Source organism: Eptesicus fuscus, chromosome 14 (genome assembly GCF_027574615.1).
Source record: "Eptesicus fuscus isolate TK198812 chromosome 14, DD_ASM_mEF_20220401, whole genome shotgun sequence".
Classification (NCBI taxonomy): domain Eukaryota; kingdom Metazoa; phylum Chordata; class Mammalia; order Chiroptera; family Vespertilionidae; genus Eptesicus; species Eptesicus fuscus.
The window spans coordinates 52,685,997-52,702,635 of NC_072486.1; the positions used below are offsets into that span (position 1 = coordinate 52,685,997).

The window sequence follows — 16,639 nt, forward strand, 5'->3', positions numbered from 1 at the left end:
ATGCCACATCCCACATTGACAACCTACTGGACTTTGTTTCCACTTTCGGCAAAAAGAGTCTGACTCAAACTACTGGTCTGCCCCAGTGGGATAAATCCGATGGGAATCTTGCTGAAGGCAGCCTGGGAGAAAGAAGAGGAAAGTTTTATTGTCATGGTCAGAAAAGCAGGCTGAAAAGAGAGGCACAGATGTGTCTACTATGAGACAAGTAACTGGAGGCGACCTGGGCCCACATCCCTGTCTCCCTTCCCAGGCCCTGGACCAGCAATCGGGCCATGCCTAGAGCAATTTCTGAAAGGAGGCCGTCCAGGAAAATGACAGGACTTTGAATTTGAAAGAAATATTTTGGTGCTCATTAATAGCAACTGCTTTAAAGAAATCTGGTCAAAAAAAGGAGGGTTTTAAAGATATTAGATGGATGCACAATTGTGACAGTGTATTATGTTGTCACATCATTTGAAAAAGTTGCAGATCAAATTCAACTAAAAATATCTAACACATGTACAGTAGCTGATGACAGGGAAAGTGCTTTATAAACTATCTCGAGTATAACTAGGGCAAAGGGGATCAGCAAGTTTGTGTAGCAGAAAGTAATGGCACAGCCACTGAATTAAATGCCACAAACAAAGAGACACTGTAAGGCCCTAAAGACTATGTTGAGGATGATCTATTATCCTCAAAGGGACCAGGAAGGGTCTTCTTTCGTATTATTTGCAAAATATTTTAAACTGCTGTAGAACAGCAGTTTAAAATAATGTCACAAACACTCATACACCCACCACCCAAATTTAACAAATGTTACTTTTTGCCATATTTGCTTCAGATGTTTTAAGAAATAAAATGATACAGAAATAACTGAAGTTGCTTCTCATCCTATTTCTCTCTCTCTCCCCCCTCCTCTCCCACCCCCCTGCCCCCCCCCCCCCCCCCCCCCCCGCAGAGGAAGCCGTTATCCCAAGGGTGTGATGCCTTTCCATCCATGTTGTTACTCTTTTACTACACCAGGCATCCACTAACATATATCCATTTTCTACATTTTAAAACTTTGCAGAAATGTATAATGTACTTTGGCAACCTGCCTTTTTTACTTAATATTTTTTTAGATTTCACCATGTAAATATTTATACCACAATTTATTTATAAAGGAATCATCTGAAAAACATTGTATAAGAAGTTGTAAGTTTTAAACAACTCCTGGTGGAAGCTGTTGGCTACTCTGGATTCCAAAGCAGTTCAGTCCGCCCCGGGCTAACAAAGGCGTCCGAGGACACAGGCAGCCCCACCTGCCTCTACAATCCAAGGACCCGCACTTGTGCTGCCGTAAAATACAAAATGGGGAAAAGGTAAAAGAAGGAAGTAAAGAGATATAAGAAGAACAGAAACATAAAACTAAAATGCAATGACTCTTCTTAAAAGCTCACCTCATCTGCTCTTCGAAGAACTCCAGTAACAACCTACAAATGTTACGGAAAAATTATGAACAACATGTATTTCCTTTATCATAAAAGAACTGGATTCAGTTTTCATGGGCCACAAACTTCTTCCTAGAAACTATGTCAACTATGCATTGGCTATTGAAACACACAGTATTCTCCAATAGGATCACAGCTAACTTAAATTTTATTCTTGACTGAAGGCCCATAGTACAATCAAGACTAAGATACAGTAATTAATTTTTAAAATATATCTATTGATTTCAGAGAGGAAGGGAGAGGAAGAGAGAGATAGAAACATCAATGATGAGAGAGAATCATTGATTGGCTGCCTCCTGCACGGCCCACACTGGGGATCTAGCCTGCAACCCAGGCATGTGCCCTGACCAGGAATCAAATTCTGACCTCCTAGTTCATAGGTTGATGCTCAACCACTGAGCCATGCTGGCCAGACTCAGATAAAATAACTATAAAATCTCCACATTATATTAGCAAAATTATGTTTTAGTTCTAGAATATGGGTCTAAATGTGTGCTCACATCAATTGTATACAAGAGCCTAGTCTGCCACAATGAAGTGCACATATAGGAAAAACATACCCTGTGGCTGCACTCCGAGATGCCTGCTCTCCACAAATGTTTCTCACTGATGAAGGTAAAGGCACGGGGGACAGCAGTCCCCCTATGAAAAGAATACTTTTTATTTCAATTTTTACATAATTTATTTTTCATTTTAAAAATGTGGTACATATGTCTTGTAAAAATGGAAAAATAGCTAAAGAAAAAATACTTCTTCATAAACCCACTATGCAGAATAACTATCATTAGTCAGTCATTTATATTTTGGTACACTGCCCGCAAATTCCTTTTTCATCAGGGCATATTTTTGTGGCTGGATCATACCAAATGCACAATTTGGTATCTTTCTTAAAAAGGCTAATGCCCATCTCCTTTCATCTCCTGCCTTCCTGCATTCTAGGATTAAATGGGGCTGTCAGGAGGTCTCCTTCATTCTTTGTTGGCATGCTATCAGTATTCTTCACACTTCATTAAAAAGCCATAAAAACAATTACAAGATCATTAGCACAACCTTTTAAAAAGAAGCTTACTAAGGCTCACATAATTGTTGAGTCAAACATAGGACAACTCTGGCCGGTGTGGCTCAGTGGGTGAGTATTGTCCCATGCACCAAAAGGTCTTGGGTTTGATTCCATTAGGGCACATGCCTGGGTTGTGGGCTTGATCCCCAGTAGCAAGCATGCAGGAGGCAGCTGATCTATGTTTCTCTTATCGATGTTTCTCTCTCTACCCCTGTCTCCCTTCTTCTCTAAAATCAGTAAAAGCATAGTTAAAAAAACAAACACATAGGACAGTGCCCTGTCTGCGGTGAGCTCCTGATTCCTGAACACCGATGAAACCACCAAATGAGGGCAAAAGGCAATCAGAGAAGAGGTGTAGATGTGAACTGTACACAGGATGGGAAGGTGAGTGGAAGGGCTGCCTGTGCCAGGCTCTTCAGGGGTTTCCAATACATAATGGCGGTTCTAGGCTATTGCTCAGAAAAGAAGAGCAGTTCAGGACAATGCACTTCCTGTCCTTATTGGACCAAAGTAAGCACTAAGGATATGGAACTTCAGAACAAAGGCAGATGCATACATCTGAACATGGAGACCAATGCCTCCTAATGTGCTCTCAGGAGATGAAACATGTGATAGAAATGAAGTGAAAATGGACAGATGCCTCTTTTAAAGGAATCTGTATTTGTTACTTTTATAAGAAACTTTCCTCATCATTGAAACTATGATTGTCTTAACAGTCTTCAGAATATAAAAAGCTTACCGTACCCACCACCATTTTATTTCTTATTTTATTCAATTTTATCAGACTTTAAAAAAAAAATGCATGAGAAAAAAGTAATGCTATACTTGTTTCAGAAACAATCTCAAAAAATGGATTACAAGAAAATAATTTCCTTAAATTATAACCACTGTATGCCACTTCTCTAAGATCAACTTTCTGTCTCCCTCACCAAATGGTTTCACACAGGAAAAGGGTCATACCTCCTGCAATGTCCCATCTCCTCCGGCAACGATGATCACATCTGTGTTTTCCATCAGTTCTAGGAGTTTCTTGGCTTGGCCCTCATAATCTGTCTGAAATACAAAGGAAGCCTTGGGTCAATTTATCATCCTAGGGCCACTGGTGAAAGGTTAAAAAAATACAGGTTATTTGCTCTAAAGTTTTACATTGAGTATTTTCTTAAATTCTACATAATTGATAGACATGAAACACTAAATAGCTAACAAAGCAACTCTGTCCAGTTTTTATAGTTTATACCTTTAGAACTGGAAGGGACCTCAGAAACCAGTCAGCTCCTTACTTGATTTATCTGTTAACAGTAAGCTCATCAGAGAACCCATTTCCAGTCCAGTACAGTCTATGACATTATCTACCAGTGCCTTTTATCTGAAAGCAGGAAGTGCAAGTGCAAATAAGGAGAAGCAAATGGGATGAAAAGAGCACAGATTTGGGAGCCCAAGAGACCTAGATTAAGTCTCAACTCTGCTACTTTTTAGCTGAGAAGCCTTAAACTCTCAGATTTTAATTTCCTAATCAATGAAAGTATGTGTGTTAGGAGAGGGGATAATCATAGCTTCCCCATAATACCATTGTAAAGCAACTAGCAAAGTAACTGCTCATAACTGGTCCTGTACTAAATCAAAGGAGATTATTACTGTACATAGGAATATTGTACATAAAATACAGGTATAATTCAAATTAGTCAAGACGCACCTAGGCATCATCATTTTTATTGATAATATTTTATCCCAGATACATACGTAGACTTAATGGACCATCTAAGCCACCACCTCTAAAACCAAACATTGAATTTTAATAGACATAGTGCAACTAATGCTAAAATAAGGAAATACTCCCTCCATCTGACACTATACTAGACTAATAGATAAAAATTGAAGATTTGAATTTCACGTAGGCTAAAGCACCTGAGCCAATAAGTCACAGTTAACACAAAGGAAAAAGGAAGTCCCTAAACTAACACGATTAATTTTATGATGAATGGTCCTACTTTTATTCTAAAAATTGGAATGACTGGTTTTATAATTATACTAGAGGCCTGGTGCATGGATTCATGCACATTGAACAGAAATTAATTAGAAGGTGGCCGGCAGGGTGGGACTGGGCGAGACGGGCGGGCCAGACATGCTCTGGAGCCAACCTCCCGCAGTCCCTCCCCAGCCAGCCACACCTGGGGTGGCCCTGTGGCTTGAAGGGAGTCTGTGGAGTGAGCGGGGACCCTCTGGCAGGTGGGGTCCCTCAGCCTGGCCTGCGGAGATTGGGCCGAAACTGGCTCTCCAACATCCCCCGAGGGGTCCCGGATTGCAATAAGGCCGCTGTCAAGTCATCACAGCTCGGCAGCTCCTGTGTTGAGCATCTTCCCCCTGGTGGTCAGTGCACATCATAGCTACTGGTCAGAGCGTCTGCCTCCTGGTGATCATTGCACAATATAGCTACCGGTCGGACGATCACTTAGCCTTTTATATATATAGATATTTTCAAATATTTCATTAAAAAATATGCCAATCCTAATTAAAAGGATGGTTTGTGAGCACCCCGAAATGGGTGATCATTGGGAATGAGCATGGGTTTGACTGACACATTTCAGACTTATGCTCATCTCTGACAGGTCACTAGATCCATAGATCTGGGAAACAAGACAGACATTATAATTGGTTTTCAGCAAGGCACCTGGCAAGCTATTTAATAATATCCTTGGAGACATGGTGGGGAAATATGGCAATAATATGTTAGAATACAATTAAATTAGTTACCAATTGACTGTCTAGGCTCAAAGTGAGATGCTCAGTGAAGCAACATCAAAGTGTAGGTAGTTTTGTTTTTTTTTTTAATGTATTTTTATTGAGTTTTTACAGAGAGGAAGGGAGAGGGATAAAGAGTTAAACATCAATGAGAGAGAAACATCGATCAGCTGCCTCCTGCACACCTCCTACTGGGGATGTGCCCACAACCAAGGTACATGCCCTTGACCAAAATTGAACCTCTCTCTCATCATCAATGTTTCTATTTCTCTCTCCCTCTCCCTTTCTCTCTGAAAGCAATAAAAATGTATTTTAACAGAACAAAAACTTTTAGGATGCAGCTGAATTAGAGTACATTTATAGCTTTCAATGCTATATAGGACAGAAGGGTAAAATTAATAAAATAAATATCCACATTAAAATGTCATAAAAGGGCAGCAGAAAAAAATTCCAAAGAAAGTAGAATGAAGAAACAGTAAAGACAAATTAGATATTAATGAAACAAATGAGAGGATCAACAAGCCAAAAGATGGTTCTTGGCAAGGATTAATTGACACACCTCTCACAAGACTATTGAAAGAAAAAAAAAAAAAAAGATGCCAAAACCGGTTTGGCTCAGTGGATAGAGCGTCGGCCTGCGGACTGAAAGGTCCCAGGTTCGATTCCGGTCAAGGGCATGTACCTTGGTTGCGGGCACATCCCCAGTAGGGGGTATGCAGGAGGCAGCTGATCGATGTTTCTCTCTCATCGATGTTTCTAGCTTTCTATCCCTCTCCCTTCCTCTCTGTAAAAAATCAATAAAATATATTAAATAAAAAAAAAGAAAGAAAAAAAAGAGGGGACAAATAAACTATATTAAGCATGAAAATGAGATAGTACAGATGTTACAGAAATCTGAAAGTTAAAAAGAGGACAGTATTGAACAACTCAATTTGAAAACACTGATGAAATGAACAAATTCCTTGAAAAACTTACCTTTCCAAAGTTAATTCAAGAAGAAATAGAACTTGAGTTCTTCTAGAGCCATTAAATAAATTTAATATAGATAAATAAATAAATCCCAAAAGAAAGCTCCAGGCCCAGATCGTTTTACTTGTGAGTTCAACCAAACATTCCAGGAACTAGTAATAGTAGTGTTAAGTAAACATTCTATGATCTCTACTACACAGAGTATGCACTACAGGTACTTAAATAAATGTTAGTTTTTTTCCCCGTTCCTCCATCCTGGAGGCAGACAACTTAGCACTAGTTTCAGACAAACTAGAGAAGAGAGTTCACCATGAAATGGTAAATTAGACTAAATGACCTTTTACTCTGTTATTTAATGAAAGTGTGTAATGTTAAAAATAGGTTATTCATAGACTTACCAACATAGTAACAGTGATTTTCAAATATGCACTCCTTGTACACACCACACACATATCACTTTAAAAAGCCAACAAAAGTGGAGTCTTTGAGCATCTTCTGAGACAACACAATTCCCTCAAACTTATTTTTGTCACCTGTTTTTCTTACCTAAATCTTACAAATTCTGAAGCTTTACCATTTAAATTCCTCACCAGAGATAATTCCTCATCAGAGAAAAAATGTTTACCTGTCTGTGGAACTAGCAAAAAATTAAATTAATTACTCAGATTTGCAGGGGTTTTATGGTGTTTTTTTTTGGAAAAAACACACTATTTTCATCTTCTAAGAGACAATAATTCCACGTCCTATCTTCACATGAAAGGAAATCAAGCTTATGCCTCCATCTAATCCTTTTCTGAAGATGAAAAGCTGACAATGCTTTACAAAGACAAAATTGCCTTAATTATCAGAACAAGTACACAACATTGATTGCTCTGCTCTTAAGTGGTAAGTGATTTCTGCAAACAAGTAAGGAGAAGAGGCTATGTTACAAGGAGTAGGAGCTGGGATCAAGTCGACACTCTGGGGCAGTCTCACCTTAACGACTGTCACATCCATGCCAGATAAGTGCAAAATTGGGGCAGCATTTTTTTCAAACAGAGTCCTTGCTTTGCTGTAGACAAAGAAAAAAATACAAAAATTTTATCATGAGCTCTCAAGAGGATGAACAGAAAGCCAAACCACCTTCTCTAGTGTAGAACAAACAGACTAGGGAAGACTCATTGTTCAAATAACAATGAGAAATGAGTTTCTACTGATAGAAACATAGACTCTCTCACTCAGGGGCCTCAGGAGTTTACTGTTTGTCTAATACAATAAGCTCTTATCCATTTGGGATGCTTGTTTATGGTGGTTCCTCTAGAGCAGGGGTGGGAAATGTCTGGCCCATGAGCCATTTGGTCTGGCTCTGCCAAGGCATTAGAGGTGAGTTAGTTAAATGTTTGACCAAATATAACAGGCTAATTTTTAAGTTGATAATTTTGTATGGCCCACAAATGATGTTATAAATATCCAAATGGCCCTTGGCAGAAAAAAAGGTCCCCCAACCCTGCTCTAGAGAAGAATGTACATGGGATATGGCTCCACTCAGGAAGCAATGTTTGATTCATTCAACAAGTATTTATTGAGTACCTACTATGTGCTAGACAGGTGTAGGAGCTGGAGATACCACATGACAAAGCAGATAAAAATACTTGTAACTTAAGTATAATGTATTAAATCCTCAAGGAGCTTATTTATATTCCAGTGGTGGAAGGAAGAGAATGTATTTACTGTAACATTTTTCATATGCCCCAAGGGAACAGAGTGAACCAAACAGAATATTGCTTAATTCTAACCCAGTGGACACAACCTTTGGGTTTGAAGAAGCACATCATTTGTAACAATTCCAAATACTATATCCATTTCTTAAGTCTTAAACCTGCAGTAAAATCCCTGAAGAGCAAAATTTTTTTCCACAAGGGCCAAATTTCTGCTGGGATAGGGAAAAGTTAGAAATTATCTAACTACAGGATAATCAGCAGCTTGCCCCAAACTTCCAGGCACCATCATGCCTTCTGTGTGTTAACCAGCACTATGTACACACCTATCTTGGGAACTTTCACAGCAAATGATGACTAGTGAATTGCAAGACAATCTTCAGGACTAGACTTGAAGCCTTGCACAAACAGACATCAAATCTTATGCATCTCTGAATTCCCTAGCCTTCAAGAGTATGTCTGGCACAGGGAGAACATATTTAATAAGTATCTAATGAGTTAATAAACAAATGAATGAATAAACCCATCCCAAAAATGCAGGCCTGTAAATTCTGAGGAAAAGGAAATGACATGATTGTGATGTCTTTAACAAGAGAAACAGTTACAAAGCCCTTAGAAGAGTCTGTGTATTTTAAAAGTCACACATCATTCCAATAGTGACTCATGTCCAAGTCACGTCAGGATTTGAAAACGCCTAGGAATCAAAGGATGTAGAAGTTGCAGAAAGTCCCCAATGGCATAGTCTCAAAGTTGAATAAAATCCCTGGAGAAATGTTTGGGTAAAAGACAGGTCAACTGATTAGTACTTTCAAAACAGTCAACTAGCCAAACATCTAACTTTTACATCCACATTACTCGGCTCTCTTAAAGAAATAAAATTTTTAACCAGAGATGCATGCTTTGACTTTCTTGAGAACGTTTTATACTAGAAAGAGATGCAGAGGTAGCCAGTGAGGAACATGTATAGACCAAACTCAACATCCACTACACTAAAGAGAACCACCACCAATGCAGACAGAACACAAAACATTTCCTATTATGAATTAAATGGAAATTGAGAAGCTTGGATACATGTTCACAAGAACCATTCAAGAGAATATCTCAAACCCAGGGCCTAACTGAGCAGGTAATAAGCAAATTAAACAAATGTCCCCTATGTTTTCTGCTGCTCTGAATGCTTAATAGAATGAACATGAAAAACTAAATGGAAGTTTCTCCTTCCCAGCTCACCATTTTTGGGCCTTAACCCGACAATAATGGGCTGAGGCAGTGATAATGCAAATATTTCTCCTTCCTGGGATGCTTTTATTACTAGATTGATGAGAAAAGATCTGCTTGAAGTGGACTGGATCTACCTCTGAGAAGCAAGACTCTGGAGAAGTCTCAATCTGCTATATTCACGTACAGCAAATCTGTCAACTCCTTTATGTTGGCTTAAGAAGTAAGACTGGAACATTTGGACTTTATTCACACTTTTATGTGATGCTATGGGTACAGAAAATTTCTGAAATAAAAGTGAAGACTTTTTTTTCCTTCTAACGTTCCATATAAAAGGTTGAAAAACAGGTGCTACCAGTAAGAAATGCATTATTTATTATATAATTAAGGGTGAGATAGCACCGGAAATAAAAACTTTATATACTTGTAGCAATTTCCAAGTTCACACAAGCACAAAAAAATAATTACTCCTTAATGTATTATTTATTAATGCTAAACACACAGTCATCTAATTTCTTAAAGCTCTGATGTACTTTTAAACCAGTACTACATGATGAAATAGCTACACAATAAATTATTAATTATGTGTCAGGGCAGAGTCAAGATGACAAAGAGTGCAATTTTGGTGACAGCTTGAAAGAGATGCTGGAGAGTTCCAGAGTGGCTGCTTCCTAGAGCTGTGCAGGGATTCGCCTGCGAAAGGGACAGTGACTTTGGGAGAGAAAGCCTTTCCTTAGCCTCACCCTTAGAGAAAGATGTTACACTTTTAAACAATAATCTACCTTTAAAAATGCAAATACATTTATATGTAAAATGTAAATGGACCTAAAAAATAGTTTTAATTTTTAAAAAATGTACGTATCTCTTAGAAGTAAAAACTCAAAATAACTGATTATAGCTCAAAAATATATTGCCATATATTTTCCTTCATCAGAATTAGCAAGTGGCTAACTTACTAGGTTTCTAAAGGAATAGGACCTAGAATAGTTCAAGTAGGCAGCAGGAAGGGTGCAAGGACTTTTGGGAAGGGTGGGAGAGCAAAGTAGAGAATGTTGTGAACCCAGCCCACTGGTAAATAACAACAACAGCAGCAGCTTATATTCCTTTTATCCATGCTATTACTATGAAATGGAAAGAAGTCAAACATTTCAAAGGGATCATCTCATTTAATCCAAAGGCACCTATTATATATGGTAATTTTATATGGGATGGGCTATTCTCCCATTTTACAAATGACTAAACTGAGCATTTAAATTAAGTAGCTCCCACAGTATCACACAGCAGAAAAGAGTCTATAGATCTGACCCTTCCAACTCTGAAGCCCACAGAGTTCTGTGGCATTCTGACACAGACCACCACTGACCACTTAGTTATCGCTGTGTTGTGTTAGGACCTGTTCAACTGTTGGTATTATTTAGTAATGTGGTTAAACAAGAATGATCATAGGCATTATGACTGATGTGTTTATGGGGGAAGGAAGTGGCTTTAACGATGCCAGGCAAATAGGGTTCAATTAGGCAGAGCAATGGAGCCAATTTAAACAATCTGTAGGTAAATACCTTAAACTGCTGAATTAAAAGAAGGCATGACTTGTCCCCATACCTGTGGAGCTGCACTCAGTCCCAAGAAATTACTAGAGAAGCTTATTTCAGAAGCTGAAAGCCTTTCCTCTAAGATCAGGAACAAGACAAGGATGCCCACTCTCACCACTTCTACCACTTCTATTCAGCATAGCATTGAAGTCCAAGCCACAGCAATCAGACAAGATAAAGAAATGAAAGGCATACAAAAGGGAAAGAAGTAAAACTCTCATCATTTGCAAATGACATTATACTACATATAGAAAAGCCGAAAGACTCCACCCAAAAACTGTTAGAACTAATAAATAGCTTTAGTAAAGTTGTAGGACACAAAATCAATATATTGAAATCTACTGCATTTCTGCACACCAATAACGAATAAGAAAACAATCCCATTCACAATTGCACTAAAATGTATAAAATACCTAGGACTAAATTTAACCAAAGAGGTGAAAGACCAGTACACCAAAAACTATAAGAAATTGGAGAAAGAAATTAAACAAGATACAAATAAATGGAAGGATATACCTTGCTCATAAATTGAAAGGATTAATATTGTTAAAATATCCTTATTACCTAAAGCAATATACAGATTCAATTCAATCCCTATTAAAATACCAATGGCATTCTTGGAATTAGTACAACTAATTCTAAAATTTATATGGAACCACAAAAGACCCCAAATAGCCAAAGAAATCTTAAAAAAGAACAAAATGGGAGGTATCATGCTCCCTGATATAAAACTATATTAGAAAGCTATACTAATCAAAACAGTATAGTGTTAGCAAAAAAATAGACATACAGACCAATGGAACAGAACTGAGAACCCAGAAACAAGCCCACACATATATGGACAATTAATTTTCAACAAAGGAGCCAAAAACATACAATAGAGAAAGGAAAGTCTCTTCAATAAATGGTGTTGGAAGAATTGGAAAGCCACATGCAAAACAATAAAACCAGACACTGCTATCAGGTACCATACATAAAAATTAACCAAAATGGGTTAAAGACTTAAACATAATACCTGAAACAATAAAATACATAGAAGAAAGCATAGGAACTAAACTTATGGACCATGGTCTCAGAGGGGTTTTTGTGAACTTGACACCAAAGACACGAGAAGTAAAACTAAAAATAAATGAATGGGACTACATCAAACTAAAAAGCTTCTGCACAGCAAAAGAAACCATCGACAAAACAAAAGGCAACCAACTGAAAGGGAGAAGATATCTGCAAATGATACCTCTGAAAAGGGGCTAATATTAATATCCAAAATATAAAAAGAACTCATATAACTTAACAACAAAAAAATAAACAATCCTATTTTAAAAAGGGTGGAAGACCTGAATAGATACTTTTCCTAAGACATACAGATGGCCAACAGATACATAAAAAAATGCTCAACTTCATTAGCTGTAAGTGAAATGTAAATCAAAACACAATGAGATACCAGTTCACACCTGTTAGAAGGGTTATCATCAGTAAGACAAATAAATAAGTGTTGGAGAGGATGTGGGCAAGAAAAAATCCTCAGGCAGTTCTGGTGGGAATATAAATGTATACAGCCACCATGAAAAACAGTATAGAGGTCCCCCAAAATTAAAAACAGAGCTACCATATGACCCAGCAATCCCTCTTTGGGTACCTTCCTGAAAAATGTGAAAACATTTATTCATACAGATATATGTACCCATATGTTCATTGCAGCATTATTCTTTTTTTTTTTTTTTAATATATTTTATTGATTTTTTTACAGAGAGGAAGAGAGAGGGATAGAGAGCCAGAAACATCGATGAGAGAGAAACATCGATCAGCTGCCTCTTGCACACCCCCTACTGGGGATGTGCCCACAACCAAGGTACATGCCTTGACCGGAATCGAACCCGGGACCCTTGAGTCCGCAGGCTGACGCTCTATCCACTGAGCCAAACCGGTTTCGGCTTGCAGCATTATTCTTAACTAGAGGCCCGGTGCACGAAATTTGTGCATGGAGGGGGTTGTCCCTCAGCCCAGCCTGTACCCTCTCCAATCTGGGACCCCTCGAGGGATGTCCGACTGCCCATGGGGATCGGGCCTAAATGGGGAGTCGGACATCCCTCTCACAATCCAGGACTGCTGCCTCCCAACTGCTTGCCTGCCTGCCTTCCTGATTGCCCCTAACCGCTTCTGCCTGCCAGCTTGATCACCCCTAACCACTCCGCTGCCAGCCTGTTTGCCCCCAACTTCCCTACTCTGCCGGCCTGGTCACTCCTAACTGCCCTCTCCTACAGGGTTGATCACCTCCAACTGCCCTCCCTTGCAAGCCTGGTCCTTCTCAACTGCCCTCCCTTGCAGGCTGGGTGCCTCCCAACTGCCCTCTCCTGCTGGCCATCTTGTGGTGGCCATATTGTGTCCACATGGGGGCAGGATCTTTGACCACATGGGGGCAGCTATATTGTGTGTTGCAGTGATGATCAATCTGCATATTACTCTTTTATTATAGGATAGAGGCCTAGTACAGGGGTGGGGGCCAGCTGGTTTGCCCTGAAGGGTGTCCCTGATCAGGGTGGGGTTCCCTTGGAGTGTGGGGCCCCCCTGAGCGAGGGGCCTGTGGTGGTTTGCAGGCCGGCCACGCCCCCTGGCAACCCAAAGGGAGGCCCTGGTATCTGGAATTTATTCTCCTTCTACAACTGAAACTTTGTAGCCTGGAGCGGAGCCAAGCCTGGGGCTCCCTCCACGGCCGGCAGCCATTTCTGTTGGGGTTATAATTGAAACTTTGTAGCCTTAAGCGGGTGAGCCCGGCCAGGGTGTGCGGAAAGCTTTGCTTCCCCTGTTGCCGGGGACAACCCTGGCCTGCTCTCTCAAGCTCCATTCTGCCGCCATTTCTGTTTGAATTTGTTTACCTTCTATAATTGAAACTTTGTAGCTTGAGTGGAGGCTTAGGCCTGGCAAGGGCAGGCGGAAAGCTTGGCTTCCTCTATACCTAGGAAACCTTGCTCTCTGTGGCTGTAGCCATCTTGGTTGGGTTAATTTGCATACCCACTCTGATTGGATGGTGGGCATGGCTTGTGGGTGTGTCGGAGGTATGGTCAATTTGCATATTTGTCTATTATTAGGTAGAATAGCATGCCATGGAAACAACCTCACGACAGATGACTGAATAAAGAAGATGTGGTACATACACACAATGGAATACTACTCAGACATAAAAAAGATGAAATATTGCCATTTTCGACAACATAGATAGATCCTACGAGTATCATGCTAAGTGAAATAAGTCAGATGCTAAAGGATAAGAACCATATGAGTTCACTCATATCCTATATAATAAAAGCCTAATATGCTAAGTGTCGGGTCGACCAGTTAGCCGTTCAACCAATCAAAGTGTAATATGCTAATGACATGCTAAAGCCGCTCAACCACTACATGCACTGAACACCAGGGGGCAGACAGTCGAATGGTCGACCAGTCACTATGATGTGCACTGACCACCAGGGGGCAGATGCTCCGACCAGTAGGTTAGCTTGCTGCTGGGGTCCGGCCGGGACTGAGTGAGACAGGTTGGACATGCCCTGGAGCCCTCCTGCAGTCCCTCTCCGGCTGGCCAACCTCCCGCGTTCCTCCCCACCCCAATCGTGCACCAGCGGGGTCCCTTGGCCTGGCCTGTGCCCTCTTGCTATCCGGGATCCCTCGGGGGATGTCGGAGAGCTGGTTTCGGCCCGATCCTGCAGGCCAGGCTGAGGGCCCCACTGGTGCATGAATTCATGCACTGGGCCTCTAGTGTGGGATATAAAACAGAAAGCAACAAACAAACAAAAATAAACTCATTGACAGACAACAGAGAGGAAGGAGGGGGGAAGATGAAAAGGGAAAAGGAGGTCAAATACATGGTGATAGGAGGAGACTAGACTTTGGGTGGTGAGCACATAATGCAATATACAGATGATGTATTATAGAACTGTATGCCTGAAACATGTTATTAGCCAATGTTACCCCAAATTTTTTTTTAAAAGTACAAAGAGTTCCCTCAAACCCCTTGCCCCCTTACACACACAGCCTACCCCACTTTCAACGACCCACACCAGTGTGGGACATTTGTTAGAATAAATGAACATGGATACGATTATTATCCAAGTATTATCTAAATATTCTTCACACCTTAATTGCCACAATTCCCTCGCATGACCCTTCCAGGCCAGCCAGACCAGTTCACTGACTATCCTGTGACACAGCAAGAGACATGATTAGTTACTCCTGTCTCCGGGCCCCTGTCTCATGGAGATGTCCTCAGTCAAGAAGACTGAGTGTTCTCCCTCTACTGACCTCCAAGACCTGGCTCAGGGATCACTCCTTTAGGAAAGAGTGTGTTTGACCTTGCAAGCCCACAGAGCCTTGGGCCATCTCTGAACATCTCATAACAGAGAAGGTCTAATAATTTACATCACAGCAGCAGGAGTTTTCGCAAGGGGCTACTGTCAAGCAAAGAAGACTTATTTGCAAGTGTTAATTCTGGAATGATTAGTGAACTTCGATTAGACAAGTTTGCTAAACATCAGTTAGTTTTACAGTTGTATCCCATTAACCATTATTTCTCCATTACAAATAAATCTTTTATTGCTAGAAGAGTATTGAACCTAGTCCTTCCAACCCCAAACAATCCAACTAGCTGCCTGATAGTCTGTGATTTTTTTCACTTTATGAAGCCTGAATATGTAACAAGACACCCACCCCTTGCAGGCTGCAGGGTTGAGAAAGACGGTTGCCTTCTTCACTTGTGCATTGGGAGGAATGAGCTGATTGCCAAACACCTAAAAAGGAAAAAAGACAAGTTGTAAGTCAATGTCCTTTTATTCAGTTAGTGATCACATATATTCTTTCGCTGCAAAAGAATTTACTCCCAGAAGATGTAATATCTACTCCAGCAGAAGAAAAAATGTTCTCGATTTCATATTCACAAAAACACCATAAACAACAGCACAAAAGTGTGCCATTATTTAATAAGCTGACTTTTATATTGTAGTAAACAAACCCTACTTTATCTACTAGAAGTAACTTTTCTTTTCTCCATATGATATGGCTAGGTTTATTATAAACCCAACATGAGTAAGACATCAGTCTGTCAGAAGGGAATTTTAATCCACTTGTCTTTAGATTTCAGAGTATAATCTTTTCCTACTTCAACTTACTACGAAAGCTTATTCATGAAGAATCTTTGTGTTATTAATTAATTAATCTTCATATCTTTATATATATCAAATTACCCTAATATGCTATCTGCATCCTCTTCTTTGCTACCTTGTATGATAACTAAATAGCATCATCTGTCACAGGGAAAGAAATGTAATTAATGTTTACTAAGCACCTCGTATTTGCCACTTTCACACATTCTTAGTTCTCAGAAACCTCAGAGGTCTTAAATATTCCCATTTTTATAGATTAGAAAAACAAGATTCAGAAAGATTAACTCAGAGTCACATTGTTAATAAATTGCAGCCTAGAATTTACATCTATCTAAAGCCAAAACCCAAACTTTTCCTGCTTTATCAATTCTAAAGAGCAGATCGAGGACAAGGCAGAATGAAGAAGCAGATGTGTAGGCCTGGGGACTAGAGGGAGCTACTGTTATTGTGTCTGGGTTAGACAAGATCAACAAAAAGAATGGGAGGAAGAAAGCACCACAAAATTCCAAGTCTTAGATGGTGGGGAGCAGGTCTGGGCCAAGAAGGCAGAATTCAACTATAGAAGTACAAAGTAAATATAGGAAAAAATGAAAGTTAATAAGATTTTTATTAAATAGCTGTCTCTAAATCCACCTCCACCCTGAAAGTCTACTGGAGATCCTTTCTCACCATTGTCTATTTCCTGCTTTAAAAAAATAAACTTTTTCTGAATACTTCAGAAAGATATACTGTTTCTTTGTTA

At 39.7% G+C, this 16,639-nt stretch overlaps 1 protein-coding gene across 1 annotated transcript in view; it reads right to left on the reverse strand.

Moving 5' to 3' along the window:
- Positions 1–16,639, reverse strand: part of AGK (acylglycerol kinase) — a 76,844-nt gene that overhangs the window by 23,829 nt on the left and 36,376 nt on the right. Inside the window, exons 4-8 of the mRNA XM_008150526.3 lie at positions 15,446–15,525; positions 7,216–7,291; positions 3,493–3,585; positions 1,422–1,454; positions 28–122 (exon numbers count right to left, since the gene is read on the reverse strand). Of these exons, the coding sequence (XP_008148748.2) occupies positions 28–122; positions 1,422–1,454; positions 3,493–3,585; positions 7,216–7,291; positions 15,446–15,525 (377 nt within the window). The remainder of the gene's footprint in view (positions 1–27; positions 123–1,421; positions 1,455–3,492; positions 3,586–7,215; positions 7,292–15,445; positions 15,526–16,639) is intronic.